General features: G+C 40.7%; 1 protein-coding gene across 4 annotated transcripts in view; it reads right to left on the minus strand.

The window, feature by feature from the left end:
* JAK1 (Janus kinase 1) overlaps positions 1 to 25,561 on the minus strand; it is a 144,585-nt gene that overhangs the window by 42,294 nt on the left and 76,730 nt on the right. For all 4 annotated transcript variants that reach the window (XM_081145546.1, XM_081145544.1, XM_081145545.1 and 1 more), the window contains 3 exons: positions 11,090 to 11,171; positions 8,108 to 8,306; positions 4,508 to 4,631 (listed from right to left, as the gene is read on the minus strand). In XM_081145546.1, coding sequence (XP_081001672.1) covers positions 4,508 to 4,631; positions 8,108 to 8,306; positions 11,090 to 11,095 — 329 coding nt within the window. In that variant the 5' untranslated portion in view covers positions 11,096 to 11,171. The remainder of the gene's footprint in view (positions 1 to 4,507; positions 4,632 to 8,107; positions 8,307 to 11,089; positions 11,172 to 25,561) is intronic.

Below are 25,561 nucleotides of genomic sequence, written 5' to 3' on the forward strand. Positions count from 1 at the left end.
TTGGGGACCGAACCTGCAACCTTGGCGTCTTGGGACAATGCTCTAACCAACTGAGCTACCCAGCCAGGGCAAAGTTATATTTTATACCTGTGTATGTACAAAGACAAACAGAATCTATGCTGGATTATATTAATTTTTTCCTGATTTTAAATGAAATTAAACACTTTTGTGGGCTCCTAATATATCGTCAGCCCCAGGCACTGTGCCTAATAGATAAGTTGTCCCTGGACATCAGAGAGTCTCAGATAAGATGCCAAAGGAGTCCCAAGGAAGGAGAAGCTGGCCTCTGCTACCAGGGAAGGTGGCAGGGAAGGGAGAAAGGGCTGGGGAAGGAAAACTGGAACCAGAATAAATAAATGCAATGCTATAGAGCCTGGATATATGTAGCAAGCAGAGGAAAGATCACAAGGCAAGCCGATGTGAGGCAGGATCCCCTTGGAAGACAGCCCTATGGAAGAAATGAGAGAGGCCAAGAGACAAGTAGATGCTATGGCAATAGTCTGGGCAACGACGTGAGCTTTCTGAGGGTAGAGGCCTCAGCTGTCTTGCTCAACACTGAATCCCTAGTGCCTGGCAGATAACAGGTGCTTAATACATGCTTGTTGGATGAATAAATATCAAATGAATGAACTAATTCAGGGGGTAGAAATTAACATGGAGAGGAAAGAATGGATAAGAAAGTTACTTTAAAAGTAAAATCAACATTTTTAAACTTCCAGGGACTCTATACTTGTAACTTATGAAAGTGACTGTGGGCTTTGGTGTCTCTTGCTCACACACAGAAAGTACCACATATCCAAGGAGTTCACATGCAGCATAAATCACACCTGCAGGAATTGTCCCTTCACCCACCTACATGGCACGGGATCAGGCACTGGTAACAGAAGCCTGGCTCTATCAGCCGATGAAGAGGCTGGCATTCATGCTGTCCTCAGGCCAAGGAGCCTGCTCTTCAAGGCCTGAGTAGAGCACAGGCCCAGAGGACTCAGCTGGGATCTGTTCTCCACGACAGGCAGAAAGTTAAGAAGTGAACCAGCTCCACCAGCTGAGCAGACACAGGAAAATCTGACACTGGAGCAGGAAAAAAAATAGACAAAGATACGTAGACAAAGATATGGCCAACTCCTCTGACTGCTGAGGAAAATCCAAAATGGAGCATTCTGTCATTCAAACAATAACTGAAAATCTACTATAAGTTCTGGAGGTCTGCCCCGAAAGCAATAGGTAACAGTCTATGCAGGATGATGAAGATAGTAGCTAGAAGCGTCTGCGTGCTCACCATGTGCCCGCACTCCATCACATAAAGGTTTGAAGCACAGCTCTGACAGATGGGCAGGAAGGACAGGTAAATTCTGTCTGATAGTGGAGGAAGATGGTGATCAGAGAATGAGAATTATGTGCACTATGAAAGGTGACCTAGGACAAGAGGAAAAAGGATCTCAAGGAAAGAGGAAATTGTCTGAAAGAGAAGCACTGAGATAGATTTTCCCTCAACAAGTCCAAGCCATGGCTTCTTCTACATCTCACTGCATCTCTGTGAGAGATAGTCCTTGGGCCTGGTAGAGCCAAGGGCCCAACACACTCCTTTTGGGCAGAATGCAATCTTCAATCCATCAGAACAAGGACATTCTTTAAGGCTGCTCTCTGAGCCCTATAGAACAGCTTTGGCTCAGGAGCCTTTTGGACAGTATAGGACAAGAAAATCAAAGATAATGCGTAGCTTCTCCACTTCACTCAAGGCTGAACAGAGCCTAAAACAAAGCTAGATCTCTAGAAATTGCCTCAAGTCAAAGGCTTTCTTTCTATCTAGTAAGGTGACAAAACCAAAAATACAAAACAAAACAAAGTTAAAGCAGTGACTGCCAAAATCAGCATCTGCCTAATTTTGTCCTAATCCTAGTAAGAGAAAACGAGAATTACACTGAATTAATTTTTCTTTTTTTTGGTTAATCCTCACCCAGAGACTATTTTTTTTATTGATTTTTAGAAAGTGGAAGGGAGGAGGTAGGGTGAGGGGGGGAGGAAGAGAGAGAGAAAGAGAGAGAGAACCATCAATGTGAGAGACAGGCATGGATTGCTTGCCTCCTGCATGCAACACCCCACCGGGCAGGGGATCAAACCTACAACCCAGGTACATGCCCTTGACCAGGAATCGAACCTGTGATCCTCTGGTGCACAGGCTGACTCTCTTAAATACTGAGCCACACCAGCCAGGGCACAGTGAATTAATTTTTAAAATTAATTATCAAGATGTTCATCAAACTTAGGCCAAACACTTAATTCCTCATGTTATAACATGTTAATGGGAAAAAAGAAAGACTATCATAAATAGATGTAGTATGATAGCTACCTAGATTCCTTTTCAGAATGATGTGGGGGAATATCGCAATAAGAAAGGAGGAAGAGACAGACAGGTAGACCTATCAATCAATGACAGGCCTTCCTTGCAAGTTCTCGAGAAAATTATGTTACAGATAACTGCCTAGTCTAAGCTTATGTACAGATGTTTTACATAACAAATTCTCCTCAGGTTTTTCCAGAAATTTACCAATGGATAATGAAATCCATTTAGATGGGGAGAAGAAAACTTTTTTCTTAAAAAGGAATAAAGAATATGCTTATCTTACATTAAGATATAAAACAATAATTATCAAAATCATTATCTAAAAACAGAAAACTATAATTGAAGTACAAGATTATATCCCAAAATAGAACTGAGATTCCACTGAAATAGTCGCCAACATTTATTTTCATATTATACCTTCTTTAGTGGTGAGATTATGAGTTTTCAAAATTTTTGTAGTTTGTTGTAATGCAAATGTTTGAGCTTAGGGTGGGATCTTTTTTTCCCAATTTCAAAGAGTCTGCGGTAAAAACACAATATCCTGTTGAAGCACAACGTCAGGTACAAAGTCAAGGTGCCAAAAATGAAGCAACTTGCACTTCCTGGCAGCTAACAGACTGGGGAGCAGGAAAAGACAGCTGTCTATAGTGAGGCAATTCACACAACCAACAAAAACAAGTGCCTCCAACAGGGCTCTGTACCAACAAGGTGATTCACTAGTTGTGTGACTTTGGGAAACTCACTTCTCTTTTTGGGACATCAATTTCCCCCTAAAAAGTTGGAAGAGTTGAATCAGGTAAACTCGAGTCTCTTCCAAGTTCCAATTTTACCATTCTAGATTTCAAGCCAAGTAGAAAAACCTAGAGGGAAAGAACCAGAACTCAATGACATGCTCCCATCCTAGACTGGTAACTGCAAACACACGTTTAAATGCTGGATGATACAGTCAATCCCCAGGCCACAGAAAGCAAGATTATACTTTGAAAAACAAATCCAAATATAGTCAGAAAGCTCAGCTGGGTATGCGGGGGTGAATGTTTCGCTAAATCTGGGGCATGAAATCTCACACAGCATATACCTCTCTCCTCATAAGGTGAAACCTTGGGTGAGTACAGAAAGAAGAGAAAAAGTCAGCCCTACGATGATTATCAAGAAAAGTAAATCTGGTTCAGCTTCCTCTGAGAAAAACATCCAGGCCATTCTGGAATGGAAACAACTCTACTGACTTCCAAAAGGAAATGGCAGCTAAGATACTGTGGAGAGCCTCTGAGATCCCCAAGGGCTTTTGTCCCTGCATTCTATCAACACCTGAGCTAACACACTGATTTAATCACATCTCTGTAAGTTAAGATCCTACCCTATTTATGAGTTCCTTTGCTAAATACACATGTTAACTTGTGTTTAACTACTATCTAACCACCATACTCTCAATTCTAGGTACAGAACAAATATGTTTATAAACTCAAGAGACTACAGCTATGAGGTACTGACTGACTATGCCACCTTGGGAGGCTTTGTGACATTTAACACGGTCTACAACGTGGGAGAAAAGGCAAGTAAGTACCCATCGGAAGAAAAATTACAGCCCCCCTAGACAAAGCCCTCAGAGATGGGTCCAAACATTCCCACTCCCCAGAGCAAGGCCAACCTAGAACTTCCAGGAGACCACTTTAGGCAGTGCTTCTCAAGCTCCTTAGCTGCAACTTTTAGTAAGAAATATATTTTATCATATGATCACCTTGTACATACGTATGTATTATATGTATCTCCAACAAAAGTTTTCAAAAACAACATTCTTAGGGTATGTATATATGCTGATATTATCTATTCTTGCCTGTTTCTTGTTTAAGAAAATTCTGGTGACAACTCACTAAATAAATTCATAACCATGACTCACCATTTGAAAAACTCTGCTACAGTACACTAGTTCTATTCAAAATACCCTCTGCATCATAACAATTTCTTTTCTATAATGTCACAGAGGAAGGTGATCAAATTAATCTTGAATTGTAATCCAAATACTGAAGAAGTCCTTTCTCATACCAAGCATTGACGAAGCTTACAAATTACAAAAATGACTACAATATTTCTTGGTAAGTGACTCAGGGCTCCAGGCTAACCATCATCCCTCCCTGCAAGAGGAAGCCAGGCAAGTACTCATACCTCATCCGGTAGTGAAGCCGAAGCGAAGTCTTGTCGTCAACTGTGATGGTGCGATTCGGAGCATACCAAAGCTTGGTGCTCTCATTATATAGGGCAAAGAGGTTGTGGCACAAAGGAGAGATAGCTGGGGAAAAGTAAAGAACATATCAAAAACCGAAGGCAGATACATTTGGCTGTTTCCAATGCATGACAGATGCAAAGATAGGAAATTCTCTTATCCAAAAAGAATCTAGGTCACATTCATATCTTCTTAGGGCAGGTAAGACTTCCAACCATGTTCAATGAAGCAGTTTTAATCAAAATCATTAACAACTATGGCTCCCCAGGAATATGCATTGTAGTTCCTAGCAAATCAGATTAAAACATTTTTAAATGTATGTCTCATATTTCTCACTAGTGTCTATAACATAGTCTTACCAAAACCTGCTTTTAAAAAAGGCCATCTGAGAGGTTCCCAGACCCCAACCTGGTGTTCACCTTGCTAATCATAATCAGAAACATTCTTAGAGTTTGAGAGGTCCCCAGTCTGGCTCATACAAAAAATGTTTAAACAACTCTAACATACTGTGATTATACATTAAAGATGCAAAGAAGTTTCTGGTAGTAGCACATGAAATTATGTGTTAGAATAAATAACCAAAGTGATTTTTGTCAGTGATTAAAATCTATTACCATTAATAATAAATATACTTAAGTACTCTGTAGAGTTATCATAAATATTCTTAGTAGTCAACTAAGAAGAAGCTGTATGCTTAACAAAGGTGGTCTAATAAGCTCCCTTGCCTCCCCACCCCACCAACTGCTTCCTCTAAACAAAAAGGAAAAGATAAGGGAGACTCTGAGCCAGGAAAGGACCTTTTCACTCACTTCTGAGCCCATGATTACAATTACACAGACCTGTAATCTAAAAAGCAGGTGGAGAAGGGAGGAAAATGACTGCAAATAATCAACACTGACTGGTATTTTCATGTGCAGCCAGGTATCAAACTAAGACATGGTGAACTTAACCAAAAACAATTCAAGAATATGAGGTAACTGGTCCTTGGTTCCCAAATCAGACATCTGAAGTGAGACAGGCAGTGATGGGAACTCTCACCAGCCCTGCCCACCTAGGCAGGGACCCTCTTCAATGAGCACAATGGGTTAAGAAGCTACAACCGCTTTGACATCTCGATGCCTCTGATCAAATACCTCATTTCAATTCCTGCGTCTCAAGTTATTTGGGAGTGACCCCTTCAGAAGTTATTCTCCTCCTTGTAGCAGAGAAGATGGAGCTAAACTTCAAACAGCACTCTCTCTTGGAACCATGGGCAAATGGCTTTTGGGTTCAGTATTGTTTGGACAACATTTCAGGTACACTATAGTTTTCATTCACAAATTGGCTTTTGTGGACTGGCCTAGAAACCTAGCCTTCCTTCATACATACCCATATTTGAATGTGCACTGACATATATATTTGAAGCATAATTTATTTATAATCATGGATCTGTATGTAATTCTATCACCCATCTGATTCTAATATTAGTATTTCTAAATAGGAAGATCAAAGATATATTTTTACATAAAAGTATGGAATAATAGTGATACTAACATTTACTTAGGGCTGTCAGTCATTAGGCTAACATATGCTACATTTATTATCTTTAAATCCTCCTACACCTAATGAGGTATTATTTCTGCCATTTTACAAATAAAGAATCTGTGGCTCCTGAAATTTAGTCTGATTCAAGGTTATTCAGCTAGTAAAATGCAAAGTTGGGATTTAAGCCAAGATACAACTACTGAGGAGGCAAAATAATGAGAGCTAAAAATACAAAAATTTGCCATATAATAGCAAAAAACATGGAAGAAAACAATACCACCCCCAAACATCACTTACTATAATAATGGTGAGCTACAAGAATGTGTGGCATCCCAAAGTCACGCATTTTCAAAATTAATAAATTTTTGTAACATTCTCCTGAGTCAGTTAAAATAGAGACCGCTCATTCTCCATAGACTGGGCTTAGAAATGGATGCCCCAAACTGGCTGGCTGGTCCTGAGCCCAGGGTTACAGGAGATCCAGCGACTGTGGCTGTCTTTGGACTCACAGGCTTGCTCATTTCCCTTAGCAGCAGTGCCCTGACCTTTCTCTAACTACAGTCCAACACTTGTCTAAAGCCAGTTCCTTATATACTTTGCTATCTAGTCAAAGTAACTGTAGAATATTAATGCATTTCTCCCTTATAATCTATAGCTCAACCAATTTTACCTAGTGTTATGTTTAATTAGTAAGGGTCTGCTATACCTCTCCCTATAGCGCCAGTCTCTCTTTTTTTTTAAATTAAAACTATGGTATTTAAAGCATTTTAGGCAGAAAGATATATATCAGAAAGAAAACAGGTTTTCTAGACAAGTTGTATTATAAACAAGGAAGATGATTCTTGAAATAATCATACTATCCCCATAGAGTTGTTCTGAGGGCTAAAGATGATATAAATAAAACATGGAGCGGACTGTCGTCATCATAGCTAGTGATCATACCTTTTCATCTACATAAAATGAATTGATCGTATTTTTTATTTATTCATTCCTCACCTGAGGATATGTTTTTATTGATTTGAGAGAGAGAGAAAGAGAGAGAAACATCAATGTGAAAAGCATTGATTGGTTGCCTCCTGCATGCACCCCAACCGGGGGATCAAACCTGCAACCTAGGTGTGTGCCCTGACCAGGAATCAAACCCACCACCTTTTGGTGTACAGGACAATGCTCCAAACAAATAAGCTACCCAGCCCAGGCTGAGTTGATTTTTTTTAAAAACAGCTTTATTGAGATGTAATTTACATACTACAAAGTCTACCCACTTTAGAGGTATAATTCAATGAATTTTAGTATATTTACAGAGTTGTCACTACAGGATCTAAGTGGATTAGATCTCTAAGTTTCTTTGACATGACTTTGTCATTTAAAAGTTGGCAGGCAAAAACTGCCACTGACCCCCAGTTTAAAGGATAATGAAAAGAGCTTTATTTTGTTATTTGGTTTGGTTTCCGCCTTCTGAAGGAAACAGACTACGTTTAGTAAGACGAGCCTCACTTTTAAAAAAATGGGTTTTGTTCACAGCCTCACTGTCCTTTTCACAACTTGGCAATCTGACCAAGCCACAAAGTGACACTCAATTTCTCACTTCACCTCAGCATCACATGGGTGGGGGTGGGAGGAGGAGGCAGGTCAGAGCAGCAGGATGAATCATACTTTTAAGAAGTTTTGAACAATTACAATGATATTGAGAGATGCCAGTTACTGAGCCTCTGACTTTGTGCTAGGTGCTTTGCTCATTTAGTGCTGATACTATTCCAATTTCACAGATGTGGGGAAATAAAACTAAGCCTCCAGGGAAGGCAAGCATTGTCCCTTGGAAAGTGAAAAGTGAAACTCTCAGAATTCAAGTCACTGGCCTAAGGTAAAATTCAAGTGGCAGAGGCAGGGCAGAATCTCTGACTCCCAGAGTCCAGCCTCTCTCCACTCAACATCAGGGGCAGAGACACCCAGATCTGCTTCTAGGATGATGTGCCACCCAAACCTGCCCTGAGCCCAGGGCAGCAGCCAGTACTCACAGCACTCCTGCGCTGCCCTGATGCACAGCTCCTCCGCGGTGTATTCTCCGCTGCCCAGCCGGAGGGGCTCCCTGTCCGTCAGATAGAAGAGCACTTCTACCCCTGGCTCAGGGGCCTCCAGATTCACCTCGGTCTTCTTGGAGCTCCTCATTTTAGCACAGAAAGCCATGGCATTGCAGTCCTCTTTTATATTTAGATACTGCAAGGGAAAACAAGACTATGGTCATGCCATGTACTAAAAGTTCCAATGGTAAAGAGAGTGTTATGAAGGTAAGCAAGCAGAAATATGTGTAGTATTGGGTAAGTACCTCTCTCTGCCCTTTCCCTCCCTGAAAATCAAATGCATCACAGCTTATGAGAGGTGAAATTGGAAAATAATCAATTACACATTCTATTTAATTTATTATGGTCAGACCATATTCTCAAAAATCAGAATCATTTTAGGCATGGCTTAAATTTATTTTCTCTATTTGCACACAAGCTATAGCTGAAAAATGTGGTTCATTCTGAAACACTGATGTTAATGATACTAACATTGCTGCTAATTCTACTGGAATCATTTCATTTTTGAATAGAGCTATGGCATGAGTCACACTGTCTTATAATTTTATGTCTGTCTCACTAACCTGCAAGCTCAGTAAAGGCAGTAACCATGTCTTATCTATCCTCATGCCCTCAGAAGCCAGCCCAGGGCTGGCTCTTACACAGTGTACACAAAATGACTAGGAACTCATGTTCATAAACTACATGGAAGGGTCATGAAAATTAATAAATGGAGCCAGGTCCCCAGCACCCCATGGGCAGGCAGGAGGATGGGCAACACACTGTGGCAGAATGAGGGTGGGCAGCCTTGCTTTGAAAAGGTCAGAATCCTCTGGTGAGAAACTTGCAGAAAAGCCATTTATGTGAGCTTCCTAAAAGGGGAAGGCACCTAGGATCAAAGAGCCAACCTCAGCAACTTAGTCTCGGGCAAGGACAGAAAGAAAAGGGAAACAAGGGAAACCCCTACACGATTTTTCTTCCTCTCTTCACCTCAACACCAATGGCCTACAACCTAATTTCCCTGACCCGAAGTCACAACTTTTCTCCTGCCTGCCAAGCCAGCCTTCACTTAGTCCCCAAAGTAATCTCTGTAACACAAGTCAGATCTTCCAAAGGCCCCCCACTAATCTACACACTGATCTCAAACTCCTAACAGAAGCCCTCTGTGACCTGGCCAGCTAGCCTCACTAGTCTCAGCTTCTATTACTCCCAGCCTCTTACTTGATGCTTCACACCCACAAAGCTGCCATCTTCTTGTTACCTGCCCCCACCCCGAACCCTCCCACCAATGCCGTTTTTATCACCTTCCTGCCTTTGCTCATGTGGATGCCTCGACCAAGACTACCTTTCCACCTCGACCCTTTTGGGGCAAACTTCAACTCTCTTTAGAACTCAGCTCAGATGTTAACTCCTCCAGGAAGCTGCCTCTGAACCCTCATCCCGTTCCCTAAGTTAGATGCCCTCTCCCACAGCACACTGCACTAACAACACTGACTTACTACTGCTTTATTCATGTGTCTGTCTCTCATTTGCACATGCTGTGAATTCCCTTGGGACAAGGACTGTGTCATTCATCTTTGTTTCCCAATACCTAGCACAGAAACTTCTATGCTTGCAGAATGCCCCAAGGAAGCTCCTCAAAACAAGTCACACAGGATGGACAATAGTCACACCAAATTCATGTGCTTGGTCTATTAGCTGCCCTGGTGAGCTAAGATAGTTACAGGAGGGGCATAAACTAGGTATGCCTGAATGCTACAAACTGAGAGGCATTGTTTTACTCGTTTGATCTCTAAACTGAGTCTGAAAGCCAGAGTCTGCCAGAAACCAGGGTGAAAGACTAAGCTCATAACTTACTTTGAGATTCAGATCAACTGTTAAGAAAGTTCTAGCCCAGCTGAGCATGGCTCAGCGGTTGAGCGTCGACCTAGGATCCAGGAGATTGGGGTTCAATTCCCGGTCAGGGCACATGCTCAGGTTGCGGGCTGCAGCCAATCAATGACTCTCTCATCACTGATGTTTCTATATCTCCCTCCCCCTCTCTCTGAAATCAATATATATTTTTAAAAAAAGAAAAGAATTTTCTTTTCTTTTCACCCCACAATGAAAAACAGAGATGGAAAACAGAGTAGCTAATGTCTGCTTCCTAATTTGAGATAAGCCTTTGTCCTTGAGATTCTATACAGACATGGTAGGGGAAGAAATCAAAGACAGTGTGATACCCTTTCACCCTGAGTAGATAATCAGGCAAGTACGCATAATTGTATATATACACACAAGATGTGGCACCATTTGAAATGGGGGGAAAAAATACAACTGACAATGTCTAACAGGAGAGGACTCACTAAACAAAATAAGTAACAGCAACAGGAATACCATGCAGCTGTTTAAAAAAGCTGACATAAAGTTATATGAACCAACACCGGAAGATGTCTATGACATACTATAAAATGAAAAAAAAGCATCATATGTATATTATGATCTTTTGGTTATATATATCCACAATCTGGTAAAACATACAATACAATTAACAGCGGAAAATATCTAGGAGGGATTACAAGGGAACTTTAGCTTGTACTTTGTACTTCCAATACTTTTGTACTCAGGGGCTGTTTTTTTTAAATGCTAGTTGCCTCTCACTTTGGCCTTTTATTTTTAGGTTAACACCACCAACCCATCAGACACACTGAGAAAATTATGAAGCAAATTCTTTTCTTTTTTTCTACTTCAGATAAACATTTATTAACATCTATGGCACCTAAGACCATGGGATTTTTTAAAAGCAGCACATTCTACATTTGAAATGAACAAAAATTAAAATACCAATATTTAAGAACTAAAGGATATATATAGTACAGGTAGCCCTACAAGTTCAAGATCATTTTCAAGATCATTTTTAAAAGCTATTTTGTTTTGTCTTTAATATGCAAATATACATACCTGCATTTATTCGGCTGTCCAATGTCCCCCAAAAGCAGACTGGATTTTCTTCTCTATTTTGCAAAGCCGGTTCCAAGCTGAGCTAAACAAAGATAAATAAATAAATCAGCTGCAGAAGTAACTGCATCAGAAAAGAAGGAGGCACTTCTTTCATTAGGGAGGCAGCCCAAACCAGAAGTGGGCAGAAAAAAGCATTTGGGAGGAGGGGGAAAACACACTGATGAGGACACTGAGGGGACAGAGAGGCAGCTTAGGGTGTAAACACCAAAGATGATGTTATTCTCATTGCTTCAGGAAAGGAAGCCGGGGACTTTTGCTTCCTGGCGCAGAGTGCCTGTCCACTGTAAGTGAAGACTGTGCACCTTTTCCATCAACCACCTCTCTCCTGAGGCTGTGAACAATAGTTTAGGATGCTCAAAGACGTGCCCTCTTATTTCCTATTTCCATTTCCTTTAGAATTACCCTCCTCCAAAAGCGGTCTGTCCTTGGCCTCATTTTTACAGTGAAACCAATATATGGTATGATGAAAGGGGAGGGCCTAGGAAAAATCTGACAACGACTTCAGTTCATCAAGCATTCTCACTTGAAAACTTAGGTAGCAAATAAAGCTGCCTCCCAACTCCCCAACCTTACCTCAAAGCCTACTAAAGACGACTAAATATCAGCTTGGTTCTGTAGAATTAAAGTGCCTCACAGCCACCCACTCAACCACATACACCCCCGAAACCAACCCCCCCCCCCACACACACACACAGAGATCTGTATTGTTTTAACAATTTTCTTTGGTGTTGCTCACAAATTCTCTTTTTCAACAGCAGAGTCAAATTATTTTTGCAAATAAGGAACAACTACCCTTAGTGATCTGAAAGTAGTTTCCAAGTTAATACAGGTTATTGTCTCAGTTTTCTGTCTGTCATACAACACATTTTATCAGCATTCAGCTTTAGGAAGAGCACAGTTCCAGGTGTAACGCGGCAGAAGTGGAGGGGGACTGGAGAGAATGACATGAGGATGGGTTACCTCTGAGGCTGCAAGGCCACTGCTCCCACAGTGCCTTACAGTCCAAGTGGGAAGTGACACAAAGGAAAACATAAAAGCGATCTAAAATCAATAGTGTGTCACGATGTCATCATCTGCACCTCTAGCTAACTGGTGACTAACACTGGTGAGGGCTAATTTGGGAAGACTTTCTGCAATGGATGACTTAAGCAAAAGTAATGATAGGAGGCCAGGCAGATACAAGTTTGAATTTTGATGTGACAACTTTGACTCAGCTATTTTTACATGGAAAATTTTAACAAGATTCAAAGAACAAATCATTAGACTTTCAGCTTTTCAAATGTAATATAATCAATTGTTTTAATTATGTGAATAGATATTCTGCTCTGCATCAAAACAACAACCTGAAATTAGCACATGCTAATGCCTTGCTTCAGCTCAGAAGCAGGGTTTTAAAAGTCACATTTAGGAGATTCATTCAACAAGTATTTTTTGAGCACTTCTAAGTGCCAAAAACTGAGCTATATCAGGAGGCCACAACAAGAGTGATATGGTCCCTGATCACATGAAGCTTACAGTCTACAGGACTAATGGAATCAAACAAAAATGCACAGAAACAGGTAATTACAAAGAGCTTAAAATGTGCTGAAGGAAAAAGAGAGCTCATATAAGAAGAATGTGATCTAGCATGGGGCTCAAGAGGGAAGTAATACTGACCTAAGATGTAATGGCTATCTGGGGAGGCGGGGAGAAAGCAGTCTGGGTGAAGGGTTAGCATGTGCAAAGCCCCTGTAGACAGGAGGAACCAGTCTGGTTCCTCCAGCTTCAAGAATAGGAAAATCCCTCCAATACCCCTTTTTACATCTGGGCAAAGATCAGCACTAGCCAATTTAGCAGCAGTACTTGCCAAAAGCATGTCTGGGATCTTTCTACCCCAGGTTTCATACAGCATGCCATTATAATTTGCTGCCAAGGATGAATAAAATTTAACCAGATGAGCTCCATGCTTTAAAGCATTAAGAAGCCCATCTCAAACCAGGAAGGGGGCACATACTCGGAGCCTTTTAGAGCAGGAAGAGACCTATAAGCTCCACCAGGTCCAGGCTCTTTAAATATGCACCATCAGATCACATGTTACTTAAACTCAGAGAAGTTGTGGGGTTGCTCTGGGCCTCAAGTAAGATTTGAGGATCAGACTAAAATCACTAAGAGTCTTCTAAAACTTGGATTCTGTGAAAACCTGCAATCAAGCAGAGTTTGGTGTTTCCATTATTCTTTTTCCACTGTGAGCAACATTATATCGAATGAAATCACATTGTACCTAATTTCCAAACTAATCTCCAGTATTACTGGACAGGATAAAAAATGGTATCAATTTGTGATGCTTAGTTTAGAGATTAAACTCTGAGAAAACAAGATCAGCAACAGAATTTCCAGACAATATGCATGTACTGTGATGTTGTATATGCTGATTCAGTAACAACAAAATTCCTATTCTCAGGAAACTGACATTCTAACTAAAAATGTGAGAAGCTTAATAGACATGTATCATCCTAAGCACTTAAATAAACCTAGGACTGCTGATCCAATTCAATTCATATGCAATGACAATTGTCCTCAACTCAGGATGACAAGCAGTCTTTGGTGCTACAGCATTTGTGTAATGGCTTAATTCAAATAACAATTCTTTCCAAATACACCAAACAATATGTTCTAGCTACTTATTTTTACAACAGGTAGGAAAAGAGCAAGGTCAGTTTATAAATACTTTGGATAATTCCAAGAAGTCTATTAAAGTTTCTTGCTATAAGATGCAAAAAGAAAATCTTTAATGTTAGAAAAACTGACCAGTTGGAATCACACAATGCCCTTTAAAAATAACATGATTCACTGGGTTCCACTCCCAACTCAGATGAACACAATGAAGCTCAGAAAATGGGAAGGATAAAAGTGAGTAATCAAAAGCTTTTTGATGACACGCAATGAGTTCCTCCACCCTAATTTACTTATAAATTTTCTAGGATTTGAAAGGAAATGTCTTTCCATGACAGAGGATTAATTTTGTGGCTCAATCTTGTAGTTGCCACTTTACATAGAAGAAAAAAAAGGGGGAGGGGGATTTTTTAGATTCTCAATTTTTTTAAAATTTATAAAATCTTATGCAAGAGACAGGAACATCTGACACATTCTGAATGAGGGAAAAGTAACAGAAACTAAACATAATCCTATGAGCCTGACCAAGGACTAAGCTGCAAGAGGCGGGACATCACAACTGTTTTCCAAAATGCACCATTCCAGGGATCTATTTCTGAAGATACTGAAACCCTCTTGTATTTTCAAGGACATCCTTTGAAATATAGGTATCTATATAAGGAAGAACATACAATTAACTTTGGAATAGTGAAGAAAAGAGACATAAAAACAGACCATCTTAATATTCACAAATATGATCATCAGAATATTAGTGCTTCCGGCCAAAGGCCACTGCCAGATTTATATGACGAAAACAGAATGGATGACGGTTAAAATCAATGACAATCAAAATAAAATACTTTGGGTGTCTGATCGTTTTTACTAAAGAAACCATCACACCTCCAGCGAGCGGGTTTATGCATGCTTTAAAGGAATCAAAGCTTTTAGTCTTTAAAGTAGAAAATAAAAATAAAATGTTGATGAATTAATGAACTCAGGAGAAAAAATTTAATGTAATTAGAAAATGTCCTGAAATCAGCTGTTTAATACCTTAAGAAATTTTAAGATTAAAGATCTTAAACCTTAAAAAACTATAGCACAAGTCTTATGGCTGGTGAGGAAACTAATGCAAAAATACAAGCTCCTAGCCCGGCCAGGAGTGGCTCAGCGGCTGAGCACTGACCTAGGATCCAGGAGATCTCGGGTCAATTCTCGGTCAGGGCACATGCCCAGGTTGTAGGCTCGATCCCGAGCGGGGGGTGCAGGAGGCAGCCGATCAATGACTCTTCCATCATTGATGTTTCTCTCTCTCTCTCTTCTTCTCCCTTCCTCTCTGAAATCAATAAAGATACATTAAAAAAATAATAATACAAGCTCCTAGAGGGCAGGGATTTTTGTTTCTTTTGTTTAGTGCTTTACGCCAGCACATGCCAGGTGATTAATAAGTAGTTGAACAGTTGTTCAATGAAAGATGAAGGTGACAAACTAAGCAACATATGCATTGGAAAATTCACCATAACCAGGGTGTGTGGGTTCTTAATGACTTGATACACAACTAGCAAGGGTGATCTTGAGCAAGTCATTCTAATCTCTGAACCTCAGTCTCCCCATCCATTAACCTGAGACAAAACATCCTGTCTAAAGGGTTGGAGTAAGGATCAAAAGGGTCTTCCAAAAAAATCTTCATCAAGCTCCTACCATGATGCCTTTTTCAAATGAGACCAGAGATGTGAAAGTGCTCAGGAAGGAGTTAAGTGCTAAAGCAATATAATGTAGGCTTTATGGCAGAAGATGAAAGTGGGCTGCACACTTGCTCAGAAGAACAAAAGAATAAATGGGAATTCTGAGCAAAAGACTGGTCACTAATCAAAGTCCTGTTTCATAAATCTTGGATGACACGGCAGAGCAGCTAAAATTGTGAGTTGGCTTCCTCCTGACCTGGATCTAGATTCTGCCTTCCCCACCTACTAGCTATTATAATCTTAGGCAAGTCACTTAACATCCCTAAACCGCAATGTTCTCAGCTTTAAGTGGGGGGATAAAATAATGTATATCTCACAGAGCTGTTAGGAGTTAAATGAGTTAATGCACACAAAGTGCCTAACAGAGTTTAAGCAGGCAGTAAGCATTCAGATTTTGGCCATAATTTCTGTTAAACTGATTACAGCTTGATGGAATACAGTTCCAGGCAAGGAGAGGGAACTCCAGTATCTACATCTTATGCATGGAGCTAGGCACTTGCAGTTAATTCTCATAAAAACCAGGAGAGGCCAGTCAGGGGAGTGGCCAGGAGTCAAACACGTGACTCCTGATTCTAAGGATCTTGCTCCTTCCAGAGGAGGAAAAAAAACTGCTTCAAAATGCCCCCATCACCAACACCACTGTCTTCTATGCCTTTTTTGTGCTTTTGATAGTCTAAACATCCACCTAGGAAACTGATCTCATTCCAAGGCCTTTCTCTTCAGAGGCTGTCATTAAAAATATCATTACAGTGCCCCAGCCTTGCGTGTGCCCCAGCCTACAGCTAAGGCGCTGCTCTGGCACTACTACTGCAGGCCTGGGGCGGAAAGTCCTGGTGGCCCTGGCACAGGCCCACCCCACAGGGGTAGTGAACCTCCAGGGACCTAACACACTGATCAACACCGGGAAAGCGTCTCTGCTTCCCATTCAGCCTCATCACCAGGGGCTTCACGCCCGCAGAAGCCTTCAACATGACTTGTGCCTATTGCTCCCGGTGCCCCCCTACTTGCCGAGACCCAGAATAACTATTCTGCTGAAAGCATCACAAGATACTGTGCAAAGCTGATGGATTCCACCCAGAGGACTAGATAATATAAATACAAAGTCTGCTATTTTTTCCCGTAAGCAAGTCAGAATTACGGCTTTTCTATATGCCACTCCTGCCACACAGAATTACTCACTTATAACTATAGCAGCAATTCCAGGAATGCCTCAGAACCGTAAGTGCTGCTTCATTTACAATAAACTTCTAGGGATGCTCAAACAATCAATGACAACTCAATGGGTCAGGGCTCTCTGCACTGCTCCCAATGAGCCTACTTTCCCTGAGAGGGTTTCTGATCAAAGTAAATATAGTACTTTGCTTAATTAAAGTCAATAAGTGTTTTCCTAAAAGCCATATTGTACCAAGCTTTGCTACTTTTTCTTCTTTTACCACTAATACAACTATAAGGTTGCAGAAGAACACAGAATATAGGGGTCAAAATATGGTAGCAGAAGTGGACACGCCAAACATGGAGGGTGGGGAATGGTTTGTCTTCACCTCATGTGCTTTTCAATCATTCTTGTACCACTGCAATAAAACCTTGAACTTTAGACCTTTAAAAGGTTTTCACATCTATAACCACATTTGAGTCTCACAGCCCCTTTCACAGATGAGAAGATTCAGCTTCAGACGTTCCCACGGTCAAGTGGCCAGTGAGTGGCAAGACTAGGCTCAAACATACTTCTCGGCCTCCAGCTTCACTGACCTTTCAGTTTGCCACACTTCCTTAGGCAAGGCATGGGGTTCTGGGGGAACCTAAAGAAGTACCACAGTTAAATCTGAGCCCACCAAAATCTAACAGTCTATTAATAGCTGGCAAGATAAACATATACAGGGGGAACCTCAAGAAAGCAGATGTGGAGGAGACGCCGAGAGACAGGCAATAAGAACTTCCGGAGTCAAGTGATCAGGGAAAGTGGAATCTGTTTCCAGCTTTGAAGACTAGAGATTTTAAAAGACAGAAAGAAAGGGAGCAACCGTTCTGGAAAAGGGCCAGGAGGAAGGGAAACAAGGAGGATGGATGTGCAGGAAGGAATATGCAGACCTGGAGGGGTCATGCAGGAAAGTGGCAGACAGTGTGTAAAGGTGAGGGAGGGTCGATGAAGGACTTGTTTGTGGGCCAGCTCCCTCCTGTAGGCAATAAGAGAAACAACTGTAAGAAAGAGACCCCAGTTTCAGCCCAGTTCTGCCAGGACCTACCTGGTCTTGAGCAAGCCTCTAAAGTTCTCTGAGCTCAAATCCTGTGTAGTAAAAAAGAACTTATATGACCTCTCAAGTTCCTTACAGAACAGAAGTAGTTAGAAGCCTAGAGTCACCTTAACCTGGTTCAGATCCCAGCTTTAATGTCTGTGTGACCTTAGGCAAATTTTTCAACCTCTTGGTTTCCTCTGTAAAATTGGATTAATGAAAGTATCTACTTTATAGGATTGCTGTAAAGACTTGAGATTTCTCTAAATCTCTTTTTCTAAAGTAAGTTTTTGACTGGCTCAAACTCAAAAAGAGTTCACAGTTGATCAGGAAATCAGTTTTCTGTGAGCATACTCAAGGCTTTAAAAAAATCTTTTAGATTAAAAAAACAAAGAACAAAAAAGAATAAAAAACAAACCCTATTTTACAAATGTCTGAAACCATATTATGCTGCACCCTAACATTAATTTTTCATTAATTTTTATTTCAAAAATGTCATGAGCCTCTTGCTGATACGCCACATGACAAAGCTTACAGGTGCCTTAATTTAAAGGAATGCCAGGAGACAACCCTTAGTCCCTCCAGCCCTGATGGCTGTTACTAATTTTTGAGTGTATCTACTGCATATTCACCTACTGCCCCTCTCTGTCCTGTACTAAACTCTTTGGGAGGCAGAAACCCACTGAGCATGTTTCCTATAACTTATTTATTTTATTGTTGAGAGTATTACAGATGTCCCCCATCCTCCCATCCATCCCTCTCCCCACCCCATCCCAGGTCCCCACCAGTCTACTGTCTGTGTCCCTGGGCTGTTCATATATGCTTATAAGTTCTTTGGTTAATCTCTTCCCACCCTCCTTCCCGCCTTCCCTCTGAGATCTGTCAGTCTGTTCCATGCTTCCATGTCTGTGGTCCTATCTTGTTCGTCAATCTATTCTGATCCTTAGATTCCACATATAAGTGAGATCATGTGATATTTGTCTTTCTCTGACTGGCTTATTTTGCTTTTAGCAAAATGTTCTCCAGGTCCCACTCAGAGTTCTTGGGTGCAAACAAGAAAAACAAGCTCTGCTTACCTTAGGATAAAAAGGGAAAGATATAGGCACACATAAATAGTCTGATAAGGACACCAATCTAGCATGGCTACCCCTGGTGTCACCAGCCATCACAACTGGATTCCTGTACCTGCTGCTTCCACGAATGATCTCAATCCACCTCTATGTACCTGTGCCATTCCCTCCAGATTCAAAGTCCTAGGACAGAGGGATCCGAGAGGCCAAACCCAGTTCACCCCTAGTCATGGGTCTGTACCCCCTTCAGCTTCCATAGCAACAGTGGAAGACCACTCTAGAAATGAAGGGGATTCAGATGCTGAACAATCCCCCAAACGGCACAGTTCACTCTAATCGACATCCAAAAGGAACTCAGCTATTACCTCAAAATATAAGTAAAGTTGGGGAAGAAAAATAAGAGGAAATCTCAAGAAAAATGTTTCCCTACATGGGTCCCTATACCTCTCCTCAACCAAGAAACTGTAATCAGTGGGTTTTTAAAAAATGTATCTTTATGATTTCAGAGAGAGGAATGGAGAGGGAAAGAGACAGAGATAGAAACATCAATGATGAGAGAGTCACTAATTGGCTGCCTCCTACACGCACCTACTGGGGATTGAGACCACAACCCAGGCATGTGCCCTGATCAGGAATCGAACCTCAATCTTCTGAATCATAGGTCGATGCTCAACTGCTGAGCTATGGTGGCCGGGCTGTAATCAGTTTTTATGTTTACTTTTGAAATAGGCTGCCAACAAGGCCTCCAGTCTCCAGTGTATAATGTACTTGGTCTTCACCAAGGCAGCAGACTTGATCACCAAGTCAACACTGCTCCTCCAGAACACTCAGCCATAATTTCTCTTTCCTCCCCTCTGTCCCAGTTGTCTCTAGCATCAGCCGAGAATCCTCTAAGGGTTGCACATCACCAGTGATATCCTAGGAACCTGTGCTGACAGCCATGCTTTACGAGTTTTTTTCAAACCTTTTCGACCATGATCCACACTATGAAAGACATTTCAGTGTGTGACAAAAATGAGTTTCACAGAAAGATATCCTTACTATGTGCAATTCACTATTCTCTTGTATTTAATAATATATTTTTTAATGCTAAATAAGACCCACAAAATAGATTTCACAGTCCACTAATGAATATCAAATCACAGTCGAGAAAACACTAAAGGGTTCAACAAAATAACCAATAAAATTTACTTCATATTCTCTGTTATATCCAATGTGCATCCTGTCCCCTGAACAAAAAACAGTGAAATGCACTTCATCGGGATTGCCTCTGATTACCAGAAGTTCATCCCTCTTTGCCCACAGTATGTAGCCTATGATGTTTCAACACAAACAGCTGCACTGAGGTCCACTGTACAAAGCCACACTCAGTCTTCGTTGTACAATACTATAGTTCGTTCTCCCAGAAAGCTCTTTAGTTGGTTACCTCCTAAATCCATATAATGATGTTAGAGATCAAGAAAACATAAAAATATACCCACAAAGCATGGAAGATCCATGTTTTAAATTCTGCCAATAACCACTATTCTTACCTGTGATTTATTCCCACAGTTCCCAGTTTCTAACTTTATGATTACATCTCCTAGTGATGTTTTGTGGGAACCTAAAGAATCCAAAGTCCATTCTGTTTACTTTGCATCTGTGTAAAATTTTCAATGTACTTCATGGAAATAACCACTGTGAGCAGAAAGAAGAGTTCAATTGTATGGCCATCAGTGGGAATTCTGGGGAGGGAGTGCTTTCCAAGTCTTGGAGGTTTAGATGGCAAATAACATGAATTACATAGGAGTCTTTTGTAGCAACTCTAATTACATTTATCTACGAATGAACTGAAAAAAGTGATCACACACAGCTACCCCTTCTCAAGATAAATGCTCACTTTATAATCTGCACATAAGACAGAATCTCAATGAGACACTTTTTCGTACCCTTGAAGTGAGATCCCAAGCAGGTTCAGAGCATAACTATATCCACAATTCTTTTATCAAACAGCCCTTGTCTAACAGACAATGCTTGAATTTAGCCAAACTGGTATCTCATTGGACCAAACTATTTAGTGGCAATGCCTGGTCTTCATTCATCCCATTTAATTTTCTTGTTGGTTCTTTGGGGGTTGGGGGCAGTACAGATTCCAGCCATGATGGTTCTTTCAAGGGAATAAAAATGAAGAAATAGAGGAAAGAAGGATAATTTGCTAAGACTACTGTTAAGATAAATATTATGGTAGGATGTTAATGACTAACTGAACTAAACAGAAAAATAAATATAACAACAATCAGGAGAAATAACTTACTTGTTCCTGGACATCATTCACTAAGTAAAATAGACAAGCAAAAACTCATGAAAAGCCTGTGAAGCACAGCTTGGTGGGAAGAAAAAAACACAAGAAAAGATCTATCGGCAAAGAAGAGTTAGCAACCCAAGAATGTAATAATACATGGTTGACTGCCAAACACAAGACACACCCAAGCAAGGAAAAAAAAAAAAAAACATGTTCAGAGAGAGTGTGAGGTGGGGGCTGGTGTAGCTAAACCAATCCAGAAGGCTTCAGGGGAAAACCAGTGTGGTGGAATTGAACCTTCAAGTCCAAAAGACCTGAGCCAGAATACTGGCCCTGCCACTTAGTAGCGGGGTTCAAGTCACTTTTTAATTTTCTGCGCTTGTTTTCTCACTTGCAAATAAGAAGAACAGTAATTGTTTTTACAGGATTGTTTAACTCTGGGAGAAACAAAATAAATACATAGGTCTCGTAGAACATCTGACCCACAGCCGGCATATAATAGTATGACCATTATGGAGAAGATACCAACCGGGCCTCTAGGGATGGGGAAGATACAAACAGGATGAGAATAGCAGCCGACGAAGGGAAACATTCCAAATCAGAGAAACGTGGAAAAGGGCAACAGGAAAGGGGGAGCGTAAAACCTTTGGAGACTGAACAGAAGGTTTGAGTAGAGCAGAAAGAAATGAGGAAAGGGAGCTGTGGCCAGCTTACAGGGGACCACAAATGCCCACACCTAAGGAGTCTGGACTTTCCTTTGAGGAGACAACCCTCAAGGAGAACTCAAATCCCCAGACTCGCATGAATTCTTCAGAAACAAGAAAGTCCCCCTTGTACGGGAATGTGTGCTATATGGGGGTGGGGGTCTCAGACACAAGGCGATGATAGGGAAAGGATCAGGGACACTTGAAATTCAATTGTGGAAAACTACTGTCCTTTGTTTTAAGCATTTCAAATGAAACAACTAGTTCTTGATGTATATATAAGCATGGTACACTGATACTCCCCACTCCCCACCTCCCCTGAAGTGTGAACATCCCAGGATAATAAAAGTTAACTGAGCAGCCCAGCAGGCAGGCGTGGCTCAGCAGTTGAGTATCTACCTATGATCCAGAAGATCAAGGTTCGACTTCCTATCGGGGCACATGCCTGGGTTGCAGGCTCCATTCCCCGTGCAGGAGGCGGATGATCAATGACTCTCATAATTGATGTCTCTATCTCTGTCTCTCCCTCTCCGTTCCTCTCTCTGAAATCTATAAAAACATATATTTTAAAAAAAAAAGTTAACTGAGCAAACAGTCCCTTTGCTACCAGTAAGAGCTAATCTGAATATTCATTTGGGGACTCCATACCCTAACCACACCTTACTATACACACACTCACACAAAGAAGAAACATGTTTCTTCAAAAAAACAAAAATGAGAAGCTAGTTTTCTTCTACAATTACACTGTGAATGAGTCAGAGAAAACTTTCCCAAAGCCTTTTCCTCACGGGTGAAGAGCCCGTCTGGGGTATTTTCTAACAGCCAGGAAGGGGGCTGGTGACCCATCCTCCTCCGGGGCTGCAGTCGGAGGACTACCCTTGGGAGTCACTCTATTATTTTTGTAGCAACTTGTCCTTGGATAAAAGGGAACACAGAGTCAGAAATAGGAGGCCAAGAGGTCATCTGTTACTCAGTAGAGTTGTTTATGCCGCCCTTGTTTCCCTAGTATCCAGAATTCAGTGCTCTGGATAATTGATAGACATAAGGCACTACCCATGTTTCCAGGGATTTAAATAGAGCGGAATTCACAAAAATCACGTTAAATGGCAAGTTTATCTGCCTTTGATGATTCAGAAGACCATATCAGACCTTCTCAGGGCTTCAAATCATACCTTTGACCAATTTCCATTTCACAAAACTGGGAGGGGTGGAACGGGGGCGGGGGAACCCAGTTAGTGGAATTTGCATAAACAAGTTTCCTTTTATATCATCCATTTAAACACAGTCTCCATGAAAATGTATAAATGTTTTTTCACTTCACAGAGCTCTCTGATGTGTGCCCAACCAAGTGATCACTGAGCATTTCTGGTCTTAGCCAAAAGAACTGCATTTGTATCATGTACTACACCTGTACACATGGCTAATAGGTAGCAGAAATGCAGCACAAATCAGGTCTCCTAATGCCAAATCTCACAGATCCCACACTGCACCAAAATAAATATATATATATTTTTAATCCTCACCTAAGGATATTTTTTCCATTGCTTTACAGAGAGTGTGGAAGGGGGGCGCAGGGAGAAACATCAATATGAGAGAGACACATTGACTAGTTGCCTCCTGCACCCATCTGGACCCAGGCCTGGACCCAGACCTGGACCCAGACCCGGCCAGGGATCAAGCCTGCAACCGAGGTATATGCCCCTGGCCAGAATCGAACCAGAGACACTTCAGTCTGCAGGCTAACTCTCTAACCACTGAACCAAACAGGCTAGGGCGAAAATAAATATTAATGAAGAAAGAACCTCTGCCTTTTCAGCCTTTCTCCAAAGAACGCAAGAAAAGCAAAGTCAGCTTAACCACTCATAAGCATTAACTAATCAAAATCAATACAAAAATCAATCGAAATCAATATTTACAATTATATACTTTTTATAGCTTACGAAGCACTTTCAATACATGATCTATATTACTCCTCAATAATTTTAAGTGTAATTCCTCTTATTTTACTAAAAAGTAAACTAAGGCCTAGATAAAGTGACTAGTGAAAGGTCACATGTATTTATTAACTGGGACTCAAATCCAAGTCACTAGGAGGTAAAGGAAATTGAAACAATTAAAGAAAAAACTGACAAATGATCATGGTAGAAAGGTAAAATTTCAGTAACAAATTAAAATAACAGAATACCATTTTTAACCTATCTAATCAGTAAAGGTGGTATTGTTATTTTTAAATGTAGATACAAGCCTGGATTAGGTAGAAGTATAAATTACCATCATCTTCAAACTATAAAAGTTATTTAGACTCAGGATAATAACAATGTGCATTCTAGAATACAGAAAAGGCCTGGCCGGGTGTGGCTCAGCAGTTGAGCATCGACCTAGGATCCAGGCGATCGGGGTTCGATTCCCGGTCAGGGCACATGCCCGGGTTGTGGGCTCAATCAATGACTCTCTCATCATTGATGTTTCTCTCTCTCTCCCTCTCCTATCCTCTCTGAAATCAATAAAGATATATTTAAAAAAAAAAAAGAATACAGAAAAGTATCACTGAAAAAAAAAAGTTTCTCTCCCTACTCCCCAGAGATAATCACTCTTCAGTTCATATAAGGTATTAAGCAAATGTTGATGTCTGTTTCAGAATAATCAATAACAAATTGTGAGCCAAAATTATAGACAGTTTAAAAATGTTCTCTTACTTACAATTAAATTTAAATTTATTTTTTAGGAGTACAATTCAGTGGCTTTTCATATATTCGTAAAATTGTACAACTATCACCACTATCTAATTCTGGAACAATTTCATCAACCCTTAAAGAAAACCCTCATGCCCATTAGTCACTCTCCATTCTCCCCTACCACATCCCCTGGCAATCATTAATCTTTTTGCCTATTCTGGACATTTCATATAAATGAAATCATATAAGATGTGGCCTTGTGACTGGCTTATTTCACCCAACAATGTTTTCAAAGTTCATCATGTTGTACAATGTATTAGTATTTTATTCCATTTTATAGCTAAATTATATTCCATTGTATAAAGGCACTTAGATTTTAAAATCATTTTAGAGAAATAAAATAGTAGAGGTAAAGAAAGATACTACTTGATCTTAAAAATCATCATAGAAAGCAAAAAATAGTTTTATCAGGGGTGTATTCTTTACCACAGTTTTGTCATTTAATCATGATAACAACCTTGTGAGGTCAGTGGAGTCTTCATTTCCTCAGATGAGAAAACTGGGGCTCATAGCGAGTACATTGCCAAATGCCATTGCCAAGTGTAACTAATAAAGTGGTAAAACCACAACAGCTCTCTTTGGTACTCTCAGCAATAAAACTGGTCCTACTATTTGTGCCATCAGTAAAACTAAGCAGCATCTCCCTGTCAACTAGCTGATAAAAGCTAAAGGACAATGTTTCAATCCCTCATTCATTTGCTCATAAAAGTTTTAAACACTTATGTCCTATGCCCTACATAAGGGTGTAAGGATATAATGTGAACACTGAGGATACACAGTGCCTTTATTTACAGATTTTTTTCTTTTGTTGTATTGTGTTACAGCATATTAAAATGAGAGACTTGAGCCCACCGGGCGTGGCTCAGCGGTTGAGCGTCGACCTAGGATCCAGGCGATCGGGGTTCAATTCCCGGTGAGGGCACATGCCCGGGTTGCGGGCTCAATTCCCAGTCTGGGGCATGCAGGAGGCAGCCAATCGATGACTCTCTCATCACTGATGTTTCTATCTCTACCTCTC

The sequence above is a fragment of the Miniopterus schreibersii genome, assembly GCF_964146895.1.
Source record: "Miniopterus schreibersii genome assembly, chromosome: 8".
In the NCBI taxonomy this organism is placed as follows: Eukaryota; Metazoa; Chordata; class Mammalia; order Chiroptera; family Miniopteridae; genus Miniopterus; species Miniopterus schreibersii.